This window comes from Bactrocera tryoni, chromosome 3 (assembly GCF_016617805.1).
Source record: "Bactrocera tryoni isolate S06 chromosome 3, CSIRO_BtryS06_freeze2, whole genome shotgun sequence".
NCBI classification, from domain to species: domain Eukaryota; kingdom Metazoa; phylum Arthropoda; class Insecta; order Diptera; family Tephritidae; genus Bactrocera; species Bactrocera tryoni.
Genome location: NC_052501.1, coordinates 58,768,176 through 58,795,879, shown reverse-complemented (window position 1 = coordinate 58,795,879; position 27,704 = coordinate 58,768,176). Strand labels below are relative to the sequence as shown.

At 35.1% G+C, this 27,704-nt stretch overlaps 1 protein-coding gene across 1 annotated transcript; it reads left to right on the top strand.

Moving 5' to 3' along the window:
- The first annotated feature begins 17,271 nt into the window (after positions 1-17,271).
- On the top strand, positions 17,272-22,717 carry LOC120772864. Its single transcript, XM_040101693.1, has 2 exons — positions 17,272-17,373; positions 21,976-22,717. Exons 1-2 carry the CDS (start codon positions 17,354-17,356, stop codon positions 22,568-22,570), a joined length of 615 nt encoding a protein of 204 aa, XP_039957627.1. The 5' UTR covers positions 17,272-17,353; the 3' UTR covers positions 22,571-22,717.
- Positions 22,718-27,704: the final 4,987 nt, after the last annotated feature.

Below are 27,704 nucleotides of genomic sequence, written 5' to 3'. Positions count from 1 at the left end.
CTTTTCTGTAGGAACCCAGAAGACTTGGAACATGCTATGGACATACTGTTCCAAGCCGGGTACAGCACAGAATTTAAAACTCATTCAAGTAATAGGAATACTGACTATAGAAACAATACACAATACAATAAAAAAGACAGTAGGAATAGAACATAATACGGGAATTCCCAACAACTATTCAACAGAAGGAATTTCCAACCAATGCCCCAAAATAACGGAAGAAATTACCAACAATCCCAGTCATACCAACAAGCAAACCCACAAAACCCTAGTCCTCAAAACCCATCCTTCCAGAGACCAAATTTCAGAAACCAACCGGAACCTATGGACATAGGAAAAATAGAAGTGGCTGAAAATTTTCAGGAATCAGCCTCAAGAATAAATTACCATTTATAATAATAAAAACAAAGATAGGTTTTATAAGACTTATAATAGACACAGGCGCATCAAACTCCATTTTAAATCCGGGTATCTGCGACCCCAAAATAATTCATCCAACTAGCCCACTTTTAATTAAAACTCTCCAACATCGAATTTACGATGACAAAAAGGCAATAGTACCCATGTTCGAAGAATTTAGCGACATTGGAACTAATAAACCAATAGAGTTTTATATAATAAAATTTCATAACTTTTTTGACGGTCTAATAGGTAACGATATACATATTGAGACCACTAAATGCCTGTATCGATTATAAAAAGAACGAAATAAAGATCGGTAACAAGACACTCCCTATGCACTTCGAAAACGAAAACTTAATCGAAATAAAGAATCTAACCCATTGGCTGACCAAATTAGAATAGGGCACTTGAAACCCGAGAAAAGGTCACAATTGTTGCAAATAATAAAATATTATCGTAATATTTTTTACCAGGAAAATGAAGGACTTTCATTTACTTCAGCAAAAAAACATAGAATTAGAACTACAAACAACATACCTATATTTTCTAAGTCATATAGGTACCCATACGTACATAAGGAAGAAGTCACAGATCAAATCCAAGAAATGTTAAAACACGGGATAATTAAGAATAGCAATTCTCCCTACTCAGCCCCAATTTGGATCGTGCCAAAGAAGGCCGATGTCAGCAGGAAACCAAAGTGGAGACTTGTAATCGACTATCGTAAACTGAACGAAGTAACGATCGATGACAAGTTTCCCATCCCAAACATAGACGAGATTCTTGAAAAACTTGGAAGAAGCCAGTACTTCACTACACTCGATCTGGCGAAGGGTTTCCACCGAGATAGAGGAAGAAGACATCCACAAAACTGCATTTAGTGTCGAAGGAGGGCACTATGAATTTCTGCGAATACCTTTCGGACTAAAAACAGCCCCTGCAACGTTCCAGAGATTGATGAATAATCTACTCCAAGATTATATCAACAAAATCTGCCTAGTATACCTGGACGATATAATCATATTTTCAACATCCTTACAGGAACATATGAACTCACTTAGACTTATATTCGCAAGATTACAGGAGGCAAATTTAAAAGTCCAGCTAGATAAATCAGAATTTCTAAAAAAGGAAACAGAGTTCCTTGGGCACATAATTACAACGGAAGGAGTCAAGCCCAATCCTAAAAAGATAGAATGCGTTGTTAACTTCCCAATACCCAAAACAGCAAAACAGATCAAGCAATTCTTAGGGCTCACAGGCTACTACAGGAAGTTCATAAAGGACTACTCGGCTATAGCTAAACCAATGACTAGGTGCTTAAAGAAAGATTCACAGATAAATATAAATGACTCGGACTACGAAAAAAGTTTTAACACCCTCAAGACCCGACTAACACATGATCCGATATTAACATACCCAGACTTTTCTAAAACATTTACATTGACAACGGACGCGAGTAATTACGCTTTGGGAGCGGTACTTTCGCAAGAAAATCATCCAATATGCTACGCCAGTCGCACCCTTGATACGCATGAAACAAATTATAGCACAATAGAGAAGGAATTATTATTAGGAACGATTATGATATTAGGTACAAGAAAGGAATAAAGAATAATAATGCCGACGCCTTGTCAAGGATTGAAATTGAACCCAGCATTAATACACTAGAGTGCGACAGGGGAACGATAAAAAGTACTACTTCACCAATTAATATGTTTAAAAATCAAGTAGTTATAATGAAAACTACCTCTGGATCATTAAGAATAAAAAATAAATCTGTTTTTAAAAATAAAAGAAGAATAATTTTATGAAGGAAATGGACTGGGAAACAGCAATTACAATACTAAAGAATCATTTTAATCCAACACAACTGAATGCTATTTTTATCGAAGACGAATTTTATACTATGTTTAAAACTGTTTACGAAGAACTATTTTCAAATAACCTAAATTTTAAAGTACTTAGATCTACACTCATGACGGAAGACATAGAGGACGAAAATCGATTAACTGAAATTATTAAAAACGAACATCTTGACAAAAACCATAGAGGAATTCAGGCAGTATATAAAGAATTAATTACGCGAATTTACAATCCTAAATTAAAACAAAGGATAACTCAGTTCATAAATAACTGTGAAATTTGTAACTTAGAAAAATACGATAGGAAACCCCCGAAGATCCCTTACAAAATTACAGAAACTCCATCCAAACCTCTGGAAACATTACATATAGACGTATTTTATACTTTAGGTAAGAAACTTTTTATGACAGCAATTGATAAGTTTTCGAAGTTCGCGTTAGCATTTCAAATAAACGGTAGGAGTTGGACAGAATTTAAAACAAAACTTTTGCTGATAATCAATACTTATGGGAAAATAAATAAAATTGTTGTGGATAATGAACTAGGCTTTAAAGCTATACCGATGCAAGAATTTTTGAAAAAGGAGAACATAGATATTCACTATACTTCCAATAGTAACCATACGTCTAACGCCGACATTGAGAGACTACACAACACAATCAATGAGCACATGCGCTTGTTAAGGCACGATAAAGAAAACAAAGACGAAAGTATAGAAGATAAAATGATAAGAATAATAGGTTTTTATAATAATACAATACATAGCACGACCGGTATCAAACCGATTGATTTTGTAAATGGCAAAGTACATGAACATAGATACAAAGAAATTCATGATCTTATAAATTCAAAGAAAGAAAAGTACATTCAGAAGTTAAATGAAAACCGGAAGGATATAGAATTAGAAGGCGGACCAAATTACATTAGAGAGATAAGAGGAGGTAAAAATCACAGAAAATACAGGAAAATTAATGCTGAAAAAATAGATGATGACCACTTACAGATAACAGAAACTGGACATAAATATTATAAAGCTCACGTTAGACCTAAGAAGAAATACCAAGACTCAAACCATCGACCTACATGATGTATCGAACAATAATGGATACATACCGATAAAAACAGGAGAGACTAAAACTGTAGAACACTACATAAAAGTGCTACACATAATAAACACCACAGAATACGAACGAACTATGGAAATAATCAAAACCAACATTGACATCCTAAAGATATCCAGCAGCGAATCAAAAAAATTAATAAATACAATAAATAAGAACTTTATGCTATTAAGAGCAAAAATAGAAAACCTTAACCCACATTTCCGAAGGAAACGGGCTCTCTTAAACATTATAGGAAAAGGTCTAAAAATTATTGCAGGTACAATGGACAGTGACGATGAAGAACAAATAACTAAAACTCTTAAATTACTACATACGAACGATGAAAACTTAACTAACGAAATGAACAAACTAACCTATATAAACAATGTCATGAACTCCGAAATCCAGAATATAACTAACCACATAAACTATCAGCAAAACATTATTGGGGACTACTTAAACAAAGTCAATAATATTATAGGGAATAAAATTTCAACCATAGAGGACGAGATAACATTTATAGAGCACATATACCAGATTAACAACGACATCTCACTCCTACGGCATCACGTAGACGACATAGGACAGATTATTTTCTCCGGGAAACTGGGAATCATCCCCACAGATATTCTCAGCCAAACCGAACTCGAATTAATCACAGACTTCGACAGTTATACTAATATTAAAGTAGCCGTAGCACTTCACGAAGGAAATATTATAATAATTCTCTCTATACCACAATATTCGCAAGATTCACTATCCATGGTGGCATTCGTACCCATTCCTGACAAAAATAATAAATCCATAAAGGTTAGCCACTCTGATGTTCTCATAGATTCAGAAAGCAATATTTATAGCACATACATATATTAAAGATAATCTAAAAAGAAATCGTATAAAAATTAACGATGATTGTTTAAACAAAATACTAAACTTTGAAGAAGCTTATTGCAAAATGCAAACATTAAATACAGAAGAGATAAGCGAAATAATTCCTGGAGTACTAATTCTTAAACATTTTAACAGCACAATATCCCATAACTGCAACAAAGCTAAATTAAACATTTCAGGAAATTACTTAATCAAATTCGAAAGTTGTGAAATAAACGTCAAAATAAAAATACAAGACAAGTTTATTCTACCTAATATCATTACAAAAATTAAAGACAATAGTAATACAACACTAGCAGACATAAAAATTGAATCTTTATATCTGAAGCAAATAGAATACGAAGAAACACTGAAAAATATACTATATACAGATAAGAACTCAAAAATACTTAGTTTTGGTATAGATATCTCAATTATTATATCAATATGTATCTTAATTATTTTTATATACCTCTTTAAGAATACAAAACAAGTAAGGAAGGGCTAAGTTAGGGTGTCACCGAACATTTTATACTCTCGCATGATAAAGTGATAATCGAGATTTCATTATACGTCATTTACATATTTTTCAAATACCGTATTTTTGTAAAGTTTTATTCCGCTATCATCATTGGTTCCTAATGTACTATATATTATACAGAGAATGCATCAGATGGAATTCAAAATAGCGTTATATTGGAAGAAGGCGTGGTTGTGAACCGATTTCACCTATATTTCGTACATGTCATCAGGCTGTTAAGAAAATATTATATACCGAATTTCATTTAAATCGGTCTAGTAGTTCCTGAGATATGGTTTTAGGTCAATAAGTGGGCGAGGCCACGCCCATTTTCAATTTTTAAAAAAAGCCTGGGTGCAGCTTCCTTCTGCAATTTCTTCCGTAAAATTTAGTGTTTCTGACGTTTTTTGTTAGCCGGTTAACGCACTTTTCGTGATTTTAAACATAACCTTTGTATGGGAGGTGGGCGTGGTTATTATCCGATTTCTTCCATTTTTGAACTATATATGTAAATGATGGGTTGACATAGCTATAGTAGTTTCCGAGATATGTACAAAAAACTTAGTAGGGGGCGGGGCCACGCCCACTTTTCCAAAAAAATTGCGTCCACATATGTCCCTCCCTAATGCGATCCTTTGTGCCAAATTTCACTTTAATATCTTTATTTATGGCTTAGTTATGACATTTTATAGGTTTTCGGTTTCCGCCATTTTGTTGGCGTGGCAGTTGGCCGATTTTACCCATCTTCGAACTTAACCTTCTTATGGAGCCAAGGAATACGTGTACCAAGTTTCATCATGATATCTCAATTTTTACTCAAGTTACAGCTTGCACGGACGGACGGACGGACAGACGGACGGACGGACAGACAGACATCCGGATTTCGACTCTACTCGTCACCCTGATCACTTTGGTATATATAACCCTATATCTGACTCTTTTAGTTTTAGGACTTACAAACAACCGTTATGTGAACAAAACTATAATACTCTCCTTAGCAACATTGTTGCGAGAGTATAAACATATATTCCAAATGTACAATTAAAAAATGAAACTACTATAAACAATCCGGCAAAGATAATATAATTTCGTCGGAGCCTCAAACTAACGGTGGGGGTGTTATAAAGAATACTATTTTCAAAGAATACGAATATTTATTAATTGAGTTTTCCAAAGAATTGTTTGTCCAAGTGCATTTTCGCTAATGAAAATGCAATAGTTAATAAAATGTACCACTAATTCCACTAACGAAAATGCAACAGTCAAGCTGATTATCGATTAAACCTTCAACCCAGTAGTTTAATTTGTCGTTGTTCATCACTTCGGTGAAAAAAGTATGTGCCCGGGAGTAAAAATAAACAATATTTTAGTACCCCAAGCGAACGAAGGAACATATCTTGGTATTCCCCTAGATAGAAGGCTCACGTGGAGAAAATACATCTCTAGTAAAATAACATGTATGAAGATAAGAGCTGCAAATTTAAATTGGCTTTTAATTAAAAACTCCAAACTTAGCCCAGACAAAAAAGTGCTTTTATATTATGCGGTCATTAAGCCGATTTGGATGTATGGCATTCAACTGTGGGGTACGACCTGTGCAACTAATATTGATATAATACAAAGGTTCCAATCAAAAATGCTTAGAACAATCACGTGTTCACCATGGTACATGCTTAACGAAAATATCCATAAAGACGATTCAACCCATATTTCACACACAGGCATGTCATTGTAAGGAAAATATTATTCCTGAATTTCAATTATACATATATCTCACATATAGACCGATATTTTCTTTCAAAATTCAACTATATATACTGGGGTCCACATATTCGGTACCTAGGTGCTTAAACAGTTTTCGGAATTTTTTAACGACAAATTTTAACCCGTTGTACTGGAAAGTGAAAGAATCAAATGGAATTTAAAATTGTGTTATATGGGAAGTAAGCGTGGTTGTATTCCGATTTTGCTCATTTTCGCACTGTGACATAGGAATATGAGTATGAGTATTGTTGTTGTTGTTTTAGTGGTTTAGGAGATATGTATGTAGGAGACGTACACGGACGGACAACTCGAAGCGGACAGACATATTAATATTAATATATATAAATATATTATTATTTACTTAAATTTCTAACTAAACATCTATTACTTACATTTTTAACTTAAACTACATAAATACGAAAGAATGCAACCATGCTATAGTAGCCATAGTCAACCCCAACTTGACGAATATGCTAGACGCGTACTCGACAACGGATAAACTGGACAGTTGCTTTTTGAATGTGAATAAAGATACATCTAAATTAATATATACTTGCTTACTACAAATTCTGTGTCTACTTATTTCCTACAAATTTTGGGGGCTCAACCGGGATTTGAATATTTGAGCCAAGAAAGCGCGATGAATAAAGTGCAAATGCCGCGTGAATAAAAATTGAGACATTCGGGAAGTTTTAAAATGCGAAAGCTTCACATTGTGTAAGCTAATAAGTTTTATGAAGTACATTAATGGTGTACGTGAATTTATTTCACATATTGTAAAAATACAGTGAAAATCGTGAGAAAATTGCGATACTTGAGTACAAATTGATACCAATTTTATGAAATATGGTACATTTTGCAAATGGTAGACATAGTTCGAAAAATTTTCTCGAACTCCAATATTTGAAGTGACGGTTGAAATTTAAATTTCAAGAAACCGAAGTGCATTTTCGATGAGAGAAAAAAAAAACAAAACACGAAGTTAAAACCTAAAAACGATGCAGTGTAAGCCGCACAGTATTATACTGCAAACGAAATAGAAATAGTGACAGAGTACTAAAAGCAGTGTGACAGTGGAAAGTGCTAAAAGTTTAAAAGAGCATGCAAGATACTAGATGTGAAAACTATCGAAGGTTGAATCACATATACACCGCACAGCAACGTATTGAGACAGCAGTAGTGATTGTAAGGCGAATAGGCTTTACTACCATAAGTGTTGAAAAGGATAAGCAGAAGTAAATTTAATTGAGACGAAGCAGAAGAAAGACAGCAGCAGTAGTAGCAGCACAGCAACTTACTGATAGCAGCAAAGTTCAGATAGAAAGAGCAAAGAAAGGCGAGCAATAACTATACCGAAGTCACATCGGTATAAGTCCAACAGCTTCACCAAGAAGAGCAGTAACATCGACAGCAGGAAAGTATAAGAGCAAAGCTGTAGAAGTGTAAAAGTGTAAACACAATGGCTACGACAGACTGTAAACAACATCTGTCAAATATTAAAATACACACGTTCTTATGGGCAGTGTTATTTTGACAGCTGCACGACTACACGACTGCAGGCCGACAGTTGTCGTTCTCGCTAACTTCAATATCCTCCTATTTTTGCCAACGACAGTACGACGACAGTAGAGTTGACAGTAGAATGGATGATAGAAAGAGGAGGTAGAGTGGTGATGCCACTAATATGTAAAATGTAAAATTATTCACAGCTCTAACAAACTTGATGTTATTTTACAAATAAAAGCATAAAATAGCTATATTATAGCTCTATTATATCTTTTGTAATAACAATTGATAATTTAAAGCAAAAATATTGACCTATTTACTTATTTTTTGCATAAAAAATTTCACTTTGAACAAAATACACAAACGTTGTTTTGTGTACATGCCGGCCATTGTGTTGTTGTTGCTTCTCAAAATCTACTGAACTTGGTTGACATGTGGTTTCAACAAGATGGCGCTACATGCCACACAGCTCGCGATTCTATGGCCATTTTGAGGGAAAACTTCGGAGAACAATTCATCTCAAGAAATGGACCCGTAAGTTGGCCACCAAGATCATGCGATTTAACGCCTTTAGACTATTTTTTGTGGGGCTACGTCAAGTCTAAAGTCTACAGAAATAAGCCAGCAACTATTCCAGCTTTGGAAGACAACATTTCCGAAGAAATTCGGGCTATTCCGGCCGAAATGCTCGAAAAAGTTGCCCAAAGGTGGACTTTCCGAATGGACCACCTAAGACGCAGCCGCGGTCAACATTTAAATGAAATTATCTTCAAAAAGTAAATGTCATGAACCAATCTAACGTTTCAAATAAAGAACCGATGAGATTTTGCAAATTTTATGCGTTTTTTTTTTTAAAAAGTTATCAAGCTCTTAAAAAATCACCCGATAGTAAGATGAACAACGACGTTTTCAGTTCACTGTCGTGCCGCTGCAGTCTGTCGTAGCCATTGTGTTTACACTTTAAAAGGCAGCTAGAAAGGAGTGCTTTACAATTAAGGCGAATCACAAAATACGAAGAGTATCGAAAGTCAAATCGGTATTAGTCGTACAACTTCACCGAGGAGAGCAGCAACGGCGATAGCAGAGATCAGCAGAAAACGTAGATAAGTAATGCGTATAAGTATAAGTAGCAGAGAAGAGGCGAGTATTATAATATTTAAAGATAAAACAGTATCAATAGAGTATCAGAATTAATAAAAGTTATCAGAATTAAAGGAACAGAAAACTAGAGCGAAGCTAAAGAAGGCAAAATAACTTCTACCTGAGAATAGCCATAGCAAAAGAAAAGAAAATTTTTCATTGCATTCAATTTAAAAGCGGAAATTGAGCTAATGTTATATCGAACCAAAGTCAATGAAATATGTAAATGGACTTAAATTAATTTGGCACATACATTTCTAATTAACTATTAACTACGAAAACTTACATATATTTACTATACTTAAACATTACATAGAAAAAAATATACATACATATGTGTGTATATGTATGTTAACTATGTCAAACATTTGAAATTGAATTCATTAAATAACATAGTTTTAGCAGGAACTATCCATTTTTATTAACTTACTTTTATATTTTGCCACATACCACGTATTATATTTCAACTGAAACACAAAATTTTACCACATAAATAATTTAAAATTCTTTGTACTAATCATAAGTTGTGTAATAATCTGTAAGACCATGGACGCTCAAACGATTTTAGGTTTGACAGTAGTAAATTTGAAAGACAATTTAAGACAGGTTGGTTTAAGTATTCAAGGACGAAAGACTTCTTCGTCACTACGGTCTCTTACAGAGTGAAGAAGAAGAGAGTGAAGAAGAACCCATATACGAGGAACCATCGATTCCCGTACCACAAACCATACAAACCGTAGTTATGAAAAATAATTTTACATTAAAAGACATTCAAGACAGTTTACCTTCGTTTACTGATACAGACACATTAGACGTTCGTGTCTGGGTTAAAAAGTTTGAAGATAATGCACTAACATTAGGGTGTACAGAGCTCCAGAAACATGTTTACGGGAAACAATTGCTAAAGGGAGCAGCAAAACTATTTTTGCGAAGTCAAGAGGGTATAAGCGATTGGAATTCGCTGAAATCTACAATTATAGACGAGTTTGGCACAAAACTGTCTGCGTTAAATGTTCATCGAATGCTGCAAAATCGGCGAAAGAGGTATAGTGAATAATTTAAAGAGTATTTATATACACTGATGGAAATAGGAAAACCCATAAAGTTAGATGAAGTCAGCCTGATAGGTTATTTTGTTGAAGATATTCCTGATACTAGGCCAAACAAAACCATTTTATACCAGTCGCAGTGTATCAAGGATTTGAAAGAAAATTTGAAAGTGTATGAAAGAGTGCATGGTTCGCGACAGTCGACGAACAAATCGCAGTATACACAGAATATAGCGAAACCATCAACTACTCAAAGCGGTAGCGAAAGCGTTAAGAAATGTTTTAAATGTTCAGCAACTTCACATTTAGCAAAAGATTGTAAAAAAGGGGAAAAACAATATAAATGTTTTAAGTGTGGTGAAGTAGGACACCGAAGTTTCGAATGCAAGAGCGGTGGTGGAAAAAATATTAAAACAGAGAAGGGTACGGTTAATGCCATGTTTAATGCACCTTTGAATCCGGTCAGTGGTTTAATTTTTAAGAAAATTCAATTAGATGGCATATCAGTCGACGCTATGGTAGACACTGGGTCTGATTTGAGTTTATTGCGAAACGACATTTTTACCAAGCTGAATTGCCCACAGTTAAGTAGCGACAAACGTAGATTAATAGGAATAAAAGAAAGCGAACTGACTACATTAGGCAGCATTACACGGGAAATCAGTGTAGATAATATTAAAATAGACGTAACCTTACATGTAGCTAAAAGCGAAGATTTGCGTTTTGAAGCTGTACTTGGCAATGATGTTCTTAAAAAAGCAGATATTTCGTTTGAAGAGGGTATTGCTACATTTAAAATTAAAAATAGAAAAGTTAATGAACAGGTAAAAAATGAAAAAGTTGACAGGCAAGAAACGGAAGTCACAGACTTTTTTTTGCGCTGGATTTGACCAACGGATTTTTTCACGTACCTGTTGAACCAAATTCCAAGCGGAACACGTCTTTTGTTACGCACCGTGGTCAATTTGAATTTAATTTTGTCCCATTTGGAATCTGTAATTCTCCCGCAGTATTTTGTAGGTATATTTCAGCTATTTTTCGTGACTTGGTCCAAGCAGGAGTCATCGTTGTTTATATGGACGATATAATTATACCGTCACAAAATGAAGAAGAGGCAATAAAAAAATTAGAATGCGTTTTGAAAAGAGCAGAGAATTTTGGCTTAGAGATTAAGTGGCAAAAGTGCCAATTTTTAATGAAGCGAATAAACTTTTTAGGGTACGTTATTGATGAAGATGGTATCAGACCATCAAATGATAAAGTAAGGTCCGTTCAGTCATTTCCACTACCACATGATAAGAAATCACTTCAAAGATTTTTGGGCCTTACCTCATACTTTAGACGCTTTATAGAAGGATATGCGGTGGTTGCGAGGCCATTAAGTGATTTACTAAGAAAAGACGTCGATTTTCAATTCAAAGAAGAGCAGACAATTGCAGTTCATCAGCTTAAATTATCTCTTATAAGTGCACCAGTTTTGAAGCTGTATAATCCCAGTGCTCAAACTGAGATACACACAGACGCTAGTAGACACGGCTATGGGGGGTGTTCTTTTACAAAAAGACGTAGACGACCAGCAATTTCATCCCATACAATTTATGAGTCGCAAAACTAGACCAGAACAGCAAAGGTACCATTCGTATGAGCTTGAAGTTCTTGCGATCATAGAAGCGTTGAAGAATTGGAGAATATACGTTCTAGGCAAAAAATTTAAAATAGTGAGTGACTGCAATGCGTTTGCTTTAACTATGAAGAAGAAAGAAGTACCTTTAAGAGTCGCTCGTTGGACTATGTACCTTCAGGACTTCGACTACGAAATTGAGCATAGACCTGGTACGAAAATGAAACACGTTGATGCTATTAGCCGAATGACATCAATGCTGTTAGAAGATTCGCTAAGTTTTCGTTTACGGCAAGCACAGCAAAGTGATGATTGGGTAAATGCGGTAACTAGAGTTTTAGAATGCAGTACATACGAAGATTTTTATTTGAAAAACGGTATTTTGTATAAGGACCCAGTAAAAGAGTTAGTGGTGGTACCGCAAACAATGGAAGAAGAAATAATTCGAACAGCGCATAGTCAGGGGCATTGGTCAACAAAAAAGACACAAGATTATGTTGAAAAATCATTCTATATCCCACAGATAGGACCTAAAGTTGCGAAAGTTATAAAAAGTTGTATCGAATGCATTATAAGGGAAGCAAAATCGGGGAAAAGAGAAGGTTTACTTTCTCCCATAGTTAAAGATGATAAACCGTTAATGACATATCATTTGGACCACTTAGGCCCAATGGAAACGACGCATAAAAAATACAATCATTTGTTTGTTGTGGTTGACGCTTTTAGCAAGTTTGTATGGCTTTACCCTACCAGGAGCACAGACGCAACATCCGTAATAGGACGTTTAGAAAAACAAGCATCGATATTTGGTAATCCCCAAAGAATAATAACCGACAGAGGCACGGCTTTCACAGCCAAAAGCTTTGAAGAATATTGTAGCAAGGAAGGCATGCAGCAACTTCTAATTGCAACAGGTGTTCCACGGGGAAATGGCCAAGTAGAACGAATAAATCGCATCATTATTTCACTTTTGACTAAATTATGTCACAATAATTCTGAAAATTGGTACAATCCCGTATATAGAGTCCAGAATTTAATAAATAATACACCACCGAGAAGTACAGGTGTAGCTCCATTCAAAATAATAACTTGCTTAGACATGCGCATACCTGAAGATATAGGACTTAGAAGATTATTAGATGAAGCATTGTTAAAGGAATTAAAAGCCGAACGCGAAAGTGTGAGGAATAAAGCTAAAAAAAATATATCAAAAATTCAGGAAGAAAATAGGCGCACTTTTAATTCGAAACGTAAAAAGGAAACAGAATACAAAATAGGCGATTTAGTAGCAATTAAGCGGACGCAGTTTGGACCAGGTCTAAAAATTAAAGCGAAATTCCTCGGTCCGTATTCCGTTAAGAAAAATCTAGGGCACGGAAGATATGACGTTGGAAAAGTAGGCGACCACGAACGTCCTCATAAAACCACAACGATAGCTGAATTCATGAAATCATGGACTCCTTCGTTCGGGTCGAACGACAGTTCAGGACGGGCGAATGTAGGAGACGTACACGGACGGACAACTCGAAGCGGACAGACATATTAATATTAATATACATAAATATATTATTATTTACTTAAATTTCTAACTAAACATATATTACTTACATTTTTAACTTAAACTATATAAATACGAAAGAATGCAACCATGCTAGACGCGTACTCGACAACGGATAAACTGGACAGTTGCTTTTTGAATGTGAATAAAGATACATCTAAATTAATATATACTTGCTTACTACAAATTCTGCGTCTACTTATTTCCTACATGTATGTTCATTAAACTTATCAGAGTGCTCTTTAAATTTTTTTCGCACGGGTATTCCTTGCTATCCTTGCACTTTATAGGTTTTCAGTTAATGGCATCTTGTGGGCTCGTAATTTATTTCTTACTAAGGAACGCGCATACCATATTTCATCCAGAAAACAGACAGTTACCCGGACTTCAACTCGACTCGTCGTCCTGATAATTTATATATATGTACATAACAATATCGTGATAGATTCACGATTAAATTTAGATGGTAAGTATAGGGTTTTTCAATACGGCATTGCAAAAGTAGACCGATAGAACAACGTGAAACGATATTCGTTTTAACACGAAATTCGGAGTCAGTAGCCTCAACTTTAAGAGCGGAGTTTTCAATAAGAGCGCTACAAATTTTTTTTTAAATAAAACAAAAACTGTTTGGGATATACATGAAACTCTTTATTCCTGTGTGTTTAAATGAGTTAAGCATTCACCCCCTCTGCCCGGTAAAACTGGCGCTTCCTAATACAACAGCGCAATTCACCACAGCTGATGACACTACAACACAACTCACCACACCTGTACCCTACCCACTAAACAAAAAGGATGGACAACAGAATAGAACACATAATTCGAGGCATGAGCGCTACGTCAAGTCATCGATCCATCAGTAACCACCGGGCTACATTCGAAAAAAAAACATCATTTCACGGTCCTGAAACTGGACACCGTCTCTTCGACTTTCTATTGATAATCTTTTTACATATATGTATGTATTTATATTCGGCATTTATATTATACGTTACATATTTTGTTACTTGCTAAATTAAACTGAATTTAAACATAAATTGCACTTGCAGTCTTTAATTAACACAAAGTGGCAGAGTGAATAGTTTTAAATCAACTAGTGGGTATATTTTAGTCATGGTCCTTCGAGCCTCAAAGAAAGGCCTAGTGGAGAAACAAAAACCACAATATACATATAAATATACCTGTGTGGTGAACAAAAAAAAAACAGTGTGCAAAAAAAAACATATCCATATATTTATGTACATATAAATAATAAACAAACAAAGAATCAACAGAAGGTGCAGTGCAGTGAACAAACAAAACAAATAAAAACAAAAACAAAGTGCATTTTAAACATTAAGTGACAAAAAAAATGTTCAAACATAATTAACATATACTCGTACAACAGAAAGACACAAAACAAAAAATCAAGTGTGGTGACTCCGAGTACCAAGTGAGCGTATCAAGTCCTATTATATATTATATGCACATGTGTATGTATGTATAGATAGGTATATAAAACATATAACACATTCCATTTAACAATTTAATGCGGTTACCAAACGGTGCTAATTTTCGAGTTTAATTTACCGGAAAACCCGAAAACTGTTCAGTATAATGTATATACACATATGCATACATACATACATAAATATAAATATCAAATTTTTCGATGCCTACGTACTAGCTTATCTTCGTGTATTTAAATACACATATTAACAAATACAAAAAAAGTTGTTGTGCTCGCACATAGTCACATATTCTAAGTCCACATTGGCAATTATTCGGCAATACCCCTTGTTTTTTGGCAAACAAAAACAAGGAGGATTGCATACAAAAAGCGAACTGATCTCTCTAACGAGCTCTTAATTGCTTAAGAACAAAAACATAATTATAAATACATAGAAACAAATTGGGCATACTAATGTAAAAAGCGCATTGATCTCTTAAACGAGCTCACAATTGCACAAAACATAAGCACCTACGTATATGGGGTGTACCTAAATATAAAATATTTGAAAATCAAATATTTTAATATATAAAAATCGCGGCTTTTAATGGTAATTAACTATTCACACATATATTTAAAATTAAATAAATAAAAATAATATTGCATTAACATTGCAAGTAAATAAAATACGATATTAATAAAAAAGACGTTTTTTACCGATATAATCAAAAAAAAAATGGTTAATAACGAAGAAAATCAAAATACACCTGCAGGAGCTACACGCTCAAAACAGGTTGTTAAATTCATTTCACAAAGTGACAGTTTAACAACTGCACTAGATTTGCCTCTTCACCGATTCAAGAAAACTCTGAATCGTTATTAGAATTGTAGATTCTGACGATTCAGATCTACCACAAAATTTTAAATTATCTGCTTACGCTATATACGAAAACTGCTTAGACCAGTACGAAGAAACAAAAGCTATGATCTCCGATCAACTAAAGCTAATTAAACCAATTGCAGAGATGCCACAAAGAGACAATCAAAAGGCAAGTTCAGGCATCCACCTCGAGGTGCATGGGACACAGAAACATTTTATGGAGGTTATGAAGATTGGCCGTCCTTCCGGGACATGTTTACAGCCGTTTACATCAACCATCCAGAACTATCAAAAGCACAAAAATTGTATCACCTCAGATACAAAACCAAAGGTCAAGCAGGCGAAATAGTCCAACAGTTCGCATTAAATGACGATAACTTCAATTTGGCTTGGGAAGCTCTAAAAGCTAGATACGAAAACGAAAGAGAACTGGTGGATAAACAAGTAACGACATATTAAACTTGCCTAAAATTAAGAAAGAAACAAGTTAAGAATTTGTAAGACTACAATCTACTGTTTCTAATTGTTTGTCGATTCTGTCGACACAAAATATTCCCACAGACTGCTGGGGCCCAATTCTGGTAAACATTTGCACCGCCGCATTGCCAGTAAAGTCGTTACTTCTATGGGAGCAATCGCTCTCATCACGAAAAAAAGAAGTGCCCCACATGGGAACGAATCAATGATTTTTGAACTACCCAGTACGAAATCGCTGAAAGGGTAGGAAAAAAACTAATTAAATCGAAATATGTTCAAAACGACCTAAAAAAAGCTTCACTACACCCCAAGTTAGTAGCAAAATCAATTTAAACTGAAGCTTTAACAAAACATAATCGTTCAGATCCGAACAGAAAAAACATACGTCATGCGAACTATGCACAAGAGGGTATAAACTGATATCTGGCGAGAAGTTTAAAAAACTAAAAATTAATGAAAAAACAATTTCGTGAGATCAAAAAAATTATGCACAAATTGTTTGTCACATGCGCACATATATAACAAGTAAGGAAGGGCTAAGTTTAAGGGTGTCACCGAACATTTTATACTCTCGCATGATAATGTAATAATCGAGATTTCATTATACGTCATTTACATATTTTTCAAATACCGTATTTTTGTAAAGTTTTATTCCGCTATCATCATTGGTTCCTAATGTACATATGTACATATAAGTTAGCAACAGTAACATTTAAACACGCGCATCCGTTCTACTCGCGAAAAGTGCTGACGATGCGTCTAGCGCAGTGTGGCGTGATTCCCTGGAAATCCAGCGGAATGTGGGAATCGATGTCAGCAGAACTGCAGGCACATTAAGTTATGTTAAGAATTATAAAATTTGTTAAGTTCAGAGTTAAGCGACCGGTTGAACAATAAAGGTCGTAAGACCGGAAAAATAAATTTTTTTCTTACTTTTGACAAGTAAATTCATAACTGGCGCCCGAGCTAAAATAAGCTTCTACGTCGCGAAGGAAAACAAAAGGCGTTGAGAATCCTTCTTCGGAGAAAGTGGAGTGATAATAAAAACAACTGTGCTAGTGTGAGATCAGGCCCCTTATTAGCAGAGCAAAAAGGACGCGTTGGACGCAAGCCAACTCATCAGCACCTATCAACATTAACAACCAACAATATCAAGAGGCAAAGAATGAAAGTCGTTATTGTATTGTAAGTTAAGTGATAATTACTAATTAAGAACATTAAGTGAAACCCAGATTGTGAAATTTTTTTTTTACCAAACTAAAATTGAAATAAAACCATTAAGCATTAATTTGTAAGTGCAAAAACTGAAACGTTATTGAAATAGAAAAGAAACCGATACGTAAAGAGTAGTGGACAGTGAGAAAAAATATAAAACGAACTCTTTAACTGACACAACAAAATAAACAATGTCGAACCCAAATAATCTGGTTCGTCCAGCAGTAATCAGGGCGAATGATCCTGCAGGAAATTCAGGATCAGCTAACGTTACAATAAACGAGGATGACCTCGTAAACCTAATAGGAAGGGTAGCTTTAGACGGGTTAAACAGGCAGGTGCCCAGCATAGTTAGGGCAACCCTTAACCCGAATGCGGGCTTAGCAGACACTTGCGACCAAACCATCAATATAGAACATGCAAGCAACTTATCAGATTTAGACAAGATACCTGATGTAGTAAAATGTTTACGCGAATTCTCGGGAAATCCCGCCGAATTCAATTCATGGAAAAAAGGTGTAAATCGAATATTAAATATTTACGAAGCGAGTAAGGGCACACCTAAATTCTACGGAATCCTTAACGTGATAAGGAATAAAATCGTCGGCAACGCGGATGCTGCCCTCGAGTCATACAATACACCCTTAGACTGCTATTTGTAAGTGTCTAACTTTACATTACGCCGACAAGCGTGATGTATCCACCCTAGAATACCAAATGACTTCTTTGGTTCAGGGAAATAGGTCAATTGAAGAATTTTACCAGGCCGTTTATTCCAATTTATCTTTAATACTTAATAAGCTAGGCTGTATGGAGGTGGGTAGCGAGGCTCGTAATCTTCTTACTCACACATACAGAAACAAGGCGCTAGATACGTTTGTGCGCGGCCTCAACGGCGACTTGCCTAAACTATTGGGCATGAAGGAACCAATGGATCTGCCCCAAACATTACACTTGTGCTTGAAGTTGGAAAATCAGGGATTCTGCACACGGTATGCACACAACACCAATATGGATCGTAGAGGGATGCAGCGAAACACCGCACCACCTTTACCTTCAAGAAATTTTCGGAGGCAAGTAAACCAACAAAATTTCTTCCCCGAAATTGCTTACTTACCACAGCCACAACCACAACTTATTTCACATAACCTTCCAAATCAAAGATTTGATCGGAACTTAAATGCACAAACACACTTTAACTAACCGCCTATGCGCCCCCCAAAACCGCCGATGCCTATGGAGGTAGATGAAACTTTGCGCTCGCGCCGCATTGACTATATGAACCGGCCACAAAATAATCAATTATTCGGCAAAAGGCCACCACAGACCACTTCTGAAAGAAATCTCAAGCCACAAAAGGCACAACGTAATTTTCATATAAGTAATACTCCAAGCGCTACCTCGAACACTAACTCAGAAGTGTGGCGGAAGACAATATACAGGATGAAGGACAATATTACGAATATAGCGATATTCATTTTTTAGGTTAAAAAGCTCTTCGTTGCCTTACTTTGAATGCCGCACAAAGAGCGGCGAAGTATTCAAATTTTTAATTGACACTGGCTCCAGCCAGAATTATATTCAACCCAATTTAGCAAAAAAAGTACTAGAAAACAAAGATATATTTTTAGCGAAAACTATTGCTGGTGATATAGAAATAAAACACCACACATTTTTACAGCTTTTTAATCAAACAGAAACTTTAAAATTCTTTATACTACCCCCTTTAAGAACTTTTCATGGCATTTTGGGCTATGATAGCTTTCGGCAGCTAGATGCTGTAATTAACATTAGAGAGGGAACCTTGACAATTAAAAATAATTTGAAAATATTAATTAAAGAATTAAAAACAGATGCAGTAAATGCTATCAAAATACACGATGACAACATTACTCCCCATCAAAAAATAGCTCTACAGAAATTGGTTACAGAGCATCCTAATTTATTTTCAGAACCGGATGAACGGTTAACTTATACTACCAAGGTAGTGGGAGAGATCAGAACGTCATCCGATTCTCCAATATATAGTAAGTTTTATCCATATCCAGCATCGCTTAGAGGCGAAGTAGAGAAACAGGTGGAAAAACTACTAACCATCCAGATCCCCCTATAATTCCCCTGTGTGGATCGTGGCGAAAAAACCCGATTCCAGTGGAAATAAACAGTATAGGTTAGGGATCGATTATAGAAAATTAAATAGTTTAACTATAGCGGATAAATATCCGATACCCGAAATAGAGGATATGTTATCGCATTTAGGCGCAAATTCGTTTTTTACCACGCTAGACCTCAAAAGTGGGTTCCATCAGATCCCACTAAAGCCGTCAGACATAGAAAAAACGGCATTTTCGGTGAATAATGGGAAGTTCGACTTTACTCGGCTACCATTTGGGCTGAAAAATGCCCCCGCCATTTTCCAGCGTACACTTGACGATATCCTCCATGAACATATAGGCAGGATTTGCTATGTGTATATAGATGATATCATAATATTCGGAAAATCTGAAGAAGAACACTTACAGAATCTTCGAAAAGTTTTCGAAACTTTAGAGGAAGCAAATATGAAAATTCAACTGGACAAATGTCACTTTTTTCAAAAAGATGTAGAATTTTTAGGATTTATAGTATCACAAGAGGGCATTAGAACTAACCCAAAAAAGGTAGAAGCAATTACTAATTTTCCCGAACCCAAAAATATTAAAGAATTGCGTTCATTTTTAGGCCTATCCGGTTATTATCGTAGATTTATTCGCGATTACGCGAAATTAGCAAAGCCATTAACAATCTTACTAAGAGGCGAGGAAGGCCAAATTTCAAAAAACAAGTCCGCAAAAGTACCGATTGAATTCAATGAACAAGCTAAAGAAGCATTTCAGAAAATTAAAAATACATTGGTTTCGGATGAGGTAATTTTAAATTTTCCAAATTACAATAACGATTTTGAGCTCACAACTGATGCCTCAAATTTTGCACTTGGTGCCGTTCTTTCCCAAAGTGGAAAACCTATTTCTTTTATTTCGCGAACTTTAAGTAAGGCGGAGGAACATTACCATTGTCTGGGCATTATCCACTCTACGGAATTTTTTGTACGGGCACGATAAGGTCAAAATCTTTACAGACCATCAGCCCCTAACTTTTGCTTTAAGCAACAAAAATACAAATAGTAAAATGAAACGATGGAAGGCAGAACTAGAAGAGTATAATCACGAAATATTTCATAAAACTGGTCGAACTAACGTTGTGGCTGATGCACTATCACGAATTACAGCACAGCAACAAATAAATTCAATGTCGGTTATGACGCATAGCGATGACAGCTCAGGTCAAAACTTAATTCAATTCGTGGATGTACCTATCAACGTCTTCAAAAATCAGATATTTTTCAATTGGTCTACAGAATCAAGCTATAAATTTCAAATTGTTTTTCCAACTATTCACCGTCACACTATAACAGAAATAGAATTTTCCGAGGAGACAATCAACCAACCGAACCAATAATGGGAATAATACAAGAAGTTTTTTCAATCCACTTCAATAAATATCGTATTAGGTTTGCACGAAGAAAGGTAGAAGATGTATTAGAAGAACAAAGGCAGGAAGAAATTATCATAGAAACACACAGAAGAGCTCATCGTAATGGTAGAGAGAATAAATCTCATATACTAGAGAAATATTTTTTCCCCAGCATGAATAACAAAATAAATAAAATAGTCAAACAATGTAGTATTTGTAAAACAAATAAGTACGATAGACACCCTAATAAGCCCATCTTAAAAGAGACACCTATCCCCTCATATGCAGGACATATAGTGCATATAGACATTTACAAAACGGAAGGCAATCTTGTGCTCACTGCTGTCGATAAATTCTCAAAATATGCGCAGGTAAAACCAATAAAATCAAAAGCTACTCAAGACATAAAAGAACCTCTAAGGGAACTTCTCTTTCAGTTTGGAGTACCCAAAACTGTAATTTTTGATAACGAAAGGGCATTCAATTCAGCGACTATTACTTTTATGTTGGAAGACATATTAAACATTCAAATTTTCAAATCTCCGCCATATAAAAGTGCAGTGAATGGTCAAGTCGAGAGATTTCATTCAACACTTTCCGAGATTATGCGTTGCCTAAAAGCAGAAAATCGAGATCAATCATTTGCACAACTTTTAGACAGAGCTGTCTATGAATATAATTACTCAATTCACAGCACAATTAATAATAGACCAATAGAAATTTTTTTCAGTCGTACGATAAGCACAGACCCCGAACAATTCGAAAAAGCTAGATTAGATAATATTCAAAGAAGAGATAAACAACAACAAGATCTTAAAAATCACAATAGCAAATTACAACCAATTATTGATTATAATCCAGGAGAAACGATTTACATGAAGGTCCACAGTAGGTTAGGATCTAAAATCTCACCTAAGTATAAAAAAGAAGTAGTTAAGGAAAACAGGTCGACTACGGTACTGACCGAGTCAAGTAGGGTAGTTCATAAGAGTAATATTAAAAGCTAAGCAATAAAATTAAATGAAATAGGCGCATTTTCTAAATTTTTTCTTTTCGCAGACTAACGCTTACAGCGGCAACAATGGCTCTGACCGACTTCCAAATTACAGACTTCTCAACAGCTCATATAATTACAATAAGCAAAGGACTGGCCAAAATACAAGACGTAACGTTTAAATTAATACACCTTATCAACGTCGAACTGTACGAACAATTTTTGGCAGAGGTAAAGCAATTCATGGACAAAAACACACAGACAAACAGTATATTTTACTCAACTTTAAAACAAGAAATAGAACAGACTAAAGAAGCAATTAAATTTATTAAACCATCAGGTAGAAAAATTAGAAGATCAATTAACATCCTGGGTACGGCATGGAAATATTTAGCTGGAACCCCAGATCACGACGATTTTGCTGCATTAGAATACGACACAAAACAATTAAACGACAATAACAATAAACAATTTCTACTAAATCAAGCACTAACAGAACGTATGAATAACCTCACAGTAATTACGGACAGACTAACAAACGCAATAACAAAAGACAGCTACTTCAATGACGAACTAGTAATAAGTATTCAAAATAGATTACGTTTAGTTAAGGAAGAAATTGTAAACGTTAGATATGCCATCCAATGGGCAAAACTATAATTAGTAAATAGCATTTTATTGAACAAGAAAGAATTAGAATTAACTCTTAAAACACTTGAAGAGGAAAGGATGCCTTTTTCATCAACTGAAGAAGCCTTAAGTTTTGCAGAAACAAGCGTCCTTTATAATTTAGCAATGTTAGCGTATATCGTAAAAATACCAATTACGGAAAAAGAAACTTATGAAAATATTTTAATTAAACCTGTTAAGAGAAATAATACGATTATAAATATTTGTAATATTTGTAATAAAGACCAAATTGTTAGCCTAGTTAATGAAACCTGCATAACGAAACTTCTAAATAGTAAACAAAATCCAACCTGTCAATATAGCAACGCAAATCATGTTAAACCAATAGAAATACTTCAACCTGGACTAATTCTACTAAACAACTTTAATGGTACCGTAAATAATAGCCTGGAAGAAATGTCTGTTGCAGGCACATTCGTCGTAAAATTCAGCAATCTTACCATAAAAATAAATAACGATTCTTTCTACAATGGCGAAACGCTTTTAACCGGGGCGTTACCAGTCAGAACACAATTTGCTCCAACGGAAAAAGAAAGAATAAATCTTTTGTCATTGGAATCAATCCACGAGTTATTCATAGACAACATAAAACGTCTGGATTGCCTCCAGAATAATACGAATACCACTCAAACTTCTGTGGCAATCATGGCCATTCTCACACTATCAGCTTTTTCAATAATATTCTTCTGCCATAGGAGAAAGAAGATAATCCTGCAAACAAGCTTTACACCAGAAACATCGTCCAAGGGTGAGGATCCAGCAGTACCAGAAATAGTACCAAAAACAGCAAACCCCATAACATACTTAAATTTTGACAACTTGCCATATTTTTGATCAATTGAGGACAATTGAAAGGAGGAGTTAGCAACAGTAACATTTAAACACGCGCATCCGTTCTACTCGCGAAAAGTGCTGACGTCTAGCGCAGTGTGGCGTGATTCCCTGGAAATCCAGCGGAATGTGGGAATCGATGTCAGCAGAACTGCAGGCACATTAAGTTATGTTAAGAATTATAAAATTTGTTAAGTTCAGAGTTAAGCGACCGGTTGAACAATAAAGGTCGTAAGACCGGAAAAATAAATTTTTTTCTTACTTTTGACAAGTAAATTCATAACTTATATATTATACAGAGAAGGCATCAGATGGAATTCAAAATAGCGTTATATTGGAAGAAGGCGTGGTTGTGAACCGATTTCACCCATATTTCGTACATGTCATCAGGGTGTTAAGAAAATATTATATACCCAATTTCAGCTTCCTTCTGCCATTTCTTCCGTAAAATTTATTGTTTCTGACGTTTTTTGTTAGTCGGTTAACGCACTTTTAGTGATTTTCAACCTAACCTTTGTATGGGAGGTGGGCGTAGTTATTATTCGATTTCTTCCATTTTTAAACTGTATATGGAAATACCTGAAGAAAACTACTGTGTAGAGTTTGGTTAACATAGCTATAGTAGTTTCCGAGATATGTACAAAAAACTTAGTAGGGGGCGGGGCCACGCCCACTTTTCCAAAAAAATTACGTCTAAATATGCCCCTCCTTAATGCGATCCTTTGTGCCAAATTTCACTTTAATATCTTTATTTATGGCTTAGTTATGACACTTTATAGGTTTTCGGTTTCCGCCATTTTGTGGGCGTGGCAGTAGGCCGATTTCGCCCATCTTCGAACTTAATCTTCTTATGAAGCCAAGCAATACGTGTACCAAGTTTCATCATGATATCTCAATTTTTACTCAAGTTACAGCTTGCACGGACGGACGGACGGACAGACGGACGGACGGACAGACAGACATCCGGATTTCGACTCTACTCGTCACCCTGATCACTTTGGTATATATAACCCTATATCTGACTCTTTTAGTTTTAGGACTTACAAACAACCGTTATGTGAACAAAACTATAATACTCTCCTTAGCAACATTGTTGCGAGAGTATAAAAATTGCAAAAGCTCACTCAATGCTTCACTACAGCATATTTCATAGCTCACCTCAAAAGAGCGCATTAAAAACGCAAACTCTACACAGCGAAAATCAATATACTACTACCCACAGCAGTCGTCTCCATCGAACACCGAGGAGAACTATTCAAACTCAGAGCCTTAATAGACCAAGGATCACAACGATCATTCATAGCATCTAAACTAAAATTGTCAACCAAACACCCACATTTTGAAATTACGGGAATGGGCGGAAGATAAATCTATAACTCAAATATAATCTGTCCCATTACCCTAATTTTCCCCGAAGCGGATAAGCGAATTAAAGCAGAAGCTATAGTCCTAACGCAATTAACAAATATGCTTCCAAGCTATCACATAGGTAGCAGACATTGGCAGAAGGTCTCACCCTTAAAACTAACAGATCCCGACTGCAACAAATCATCTCAAATAGATATTATATGTATTAGGCAGCGACCTTTACCGCAAATATTACTTAAAGGTGTTGAAAAAATATCAACCACCCTTCTAGCACAACACACTATATTCGGTTGCATTCTTAGTGGACTAGTTTCAGAACCAGTTACCACCATACCAACTCAAGTTGAGGATAATGCAAACCTTAATTCACAATTAAGGAAATTTCGAGATATGGGGAAACTTCCTTCTGTATTTTGAGATATAGGGAAACTTCCTCCTATACTAAAAGCACATAAAACTTTTCGGCCCCGCAGGATGGCTTTCGCCAATAATGAAAAAAAAACAATTCTGAACAGATCCTAGAGCGGTGGCGGGCTACTAAACGCCAAATTAGTGCATACATAAAAACATAAAATATAACACAGTTGTATCAAAAAGTCGAAAAGTCGGCATTCTTCATAAATTTAAAAAAATGAATAAAATCTTAAAAATGCGATACATTGACGCAACTACATTTACAAAAGGCAAAGGCCACTCTTATCACATTTATCCAAGCGCTCCTCACATGGGTGAGTTATGAAAATCAGCTATCCAAAGCTTCAAATTAAGTGTAAAGAATTATTTACTTTAAGGAGTATCCATTCTGGCCACATCTGAGCCAGGCGTGGAGTTACTATCCTTTATAAGCCGATAATACAGAAAAGACAAATAATAAACAACCGGTATACCAAACCGATAAAAAAGAAATAGTAAATAACCGCTAGTAAAATTAATAAAAGCAAACAACTTTTTTGGTATAATAGTAGAATAAATCGTCAAAACACGCAAAATCAATTACTACCTCAAGCAACAAAAAAAAAAATTTCTATTAAAACCAAAATCGCTTCTTACAGCTAATATTCTGCGGCCTCGGCTACTCCACTAACAGTAACCACCGGACTACATTCGCAAAAAAACATCATTTCACGGTCCTGAAACTGAACACCGTCTTTTCGACTTTCTATTGATAATCTTTACATATACGTATGTATTTATATTCGGCATTTATATTATATGTTACATATTTTGTTACTTGCTAAATTAAACTGAATTTAAACATAAATTGCGCTTGCAGTCTTTTATTAACACAAAGTGGCAGTGAGTGAATAATTTTACATCAACTAGTGGGTATATTTTATTCAATGTGAAAATACATTCATACATACATACGTACTCCATTAGAAACCATTGCATTCCGAAAAAATTACGATTTGGTGCGGTTTATAGGCCGCGGGCATCATTGGGCCGTACTTTTTCCGTGATGATCAAGACCGGCAGGTTACTGTGAATGGGAATCGTTACCGCTCAATGATAATCGAAAATGTTTGGTCCGAATTGAATGATATGGGCTTGGACAATATGTGGTCCCAAAAGGAAGGTGCCACCAGCCACACACCAAATGTCACAATCGACAGCTGCTGTAAACACACTTGTTGACAGATCGGGCTAATTTTTGGCATCATAATTAAGGACAGTTGTACCAACCTAGTTAAAAAAATTTACATGTCTTACATATAAGCGGGAAATTTAAATAAAGAATTCCCGATATTTTCTGGACAGAGTGTTATGCTAAAGGCCGAATTGTTGTTGAGAAAACAATAGGTTTCTTAAAATCGGTATTTCGTTGTCTTTGTAGTCAACGAGGACTATATCCGTATTACGCACTATATACAGCAGCACGTATTGGAAACTTATGCTATGCATTCCATAATATTCGTTTGCTTCTTAATTCAAATGAAAACATAAATGAGTTAAAACCTAGACACAGCTGAAAATCCATATTCCGAAGCAAATAGAATTAGAGATAGTTTTTGATGATGATTTCATATATAAATTATTTGAATAAACCTAAAAATTCATTCAACGAATTATTATAAATTAAAAAAAAAACTTTGGCTTATTTAAATTTTTTTTGTTTCTAATTTATCAATGGATATTTTTTCCATCACTGCACTATGTCGCTTCATTTCCTTAAATTTATGTTTTTCAATTTCATAGAGTTTTTGTTTCAGACTATTCTTGTGCATGTTAGCTCTGCTGATTCTTAAGCGTGTTTAGAACTTTTGAAACATTGTCCTCCATTTTTTGAATATTTATTTGCTCCTCAAGTATACCAGTTTTGTTTATTTTCTGTTTCTTGTGTTGTGTACAGTGGGTCAGGTGGTTAGTTTCTAACTTTGCATCCATTTGCAGGTCAGGCGACAAAAATGGTATTTCGTTTTGCATTTGGGGCTGGGAAGAAATGTCGTCAAGAAGAGACCTTACTTGTACTAGGGAAGTCATCTGAAATATTTGTTGATCTTCCAAAACTTTGTATACCTTTTAATCCCTATATTGATGTATTAAGGGAAAGTATAGCGCTAACCTCCTCTTCGAGGGAACTTAAATTTACTTGGTTGAAGGGCCCACCTCCGGTTCCAGAAATTTGCTTTTTATTTTTGCAAATTCAAGTCAAATCAGTCCAAAGCTATAAATAAATCAATATTAACCGATAATATAAACGCGTAATGTTTTTTAAACACTAGTACTTCAAATTGATTTTGGTTGGTGTGTTTTTGTTTCTTGGCTCTAAATCATAAATTTAAAACATATAGGAGTTTCACATAGTCTCATAAAGTTATAAGTTATAACGATACGAAAACATAGCGGTCGGAGTTGTATTTGCGTAAACTTATTTTAGTATGCAATCCAACAACAAATATTTTAA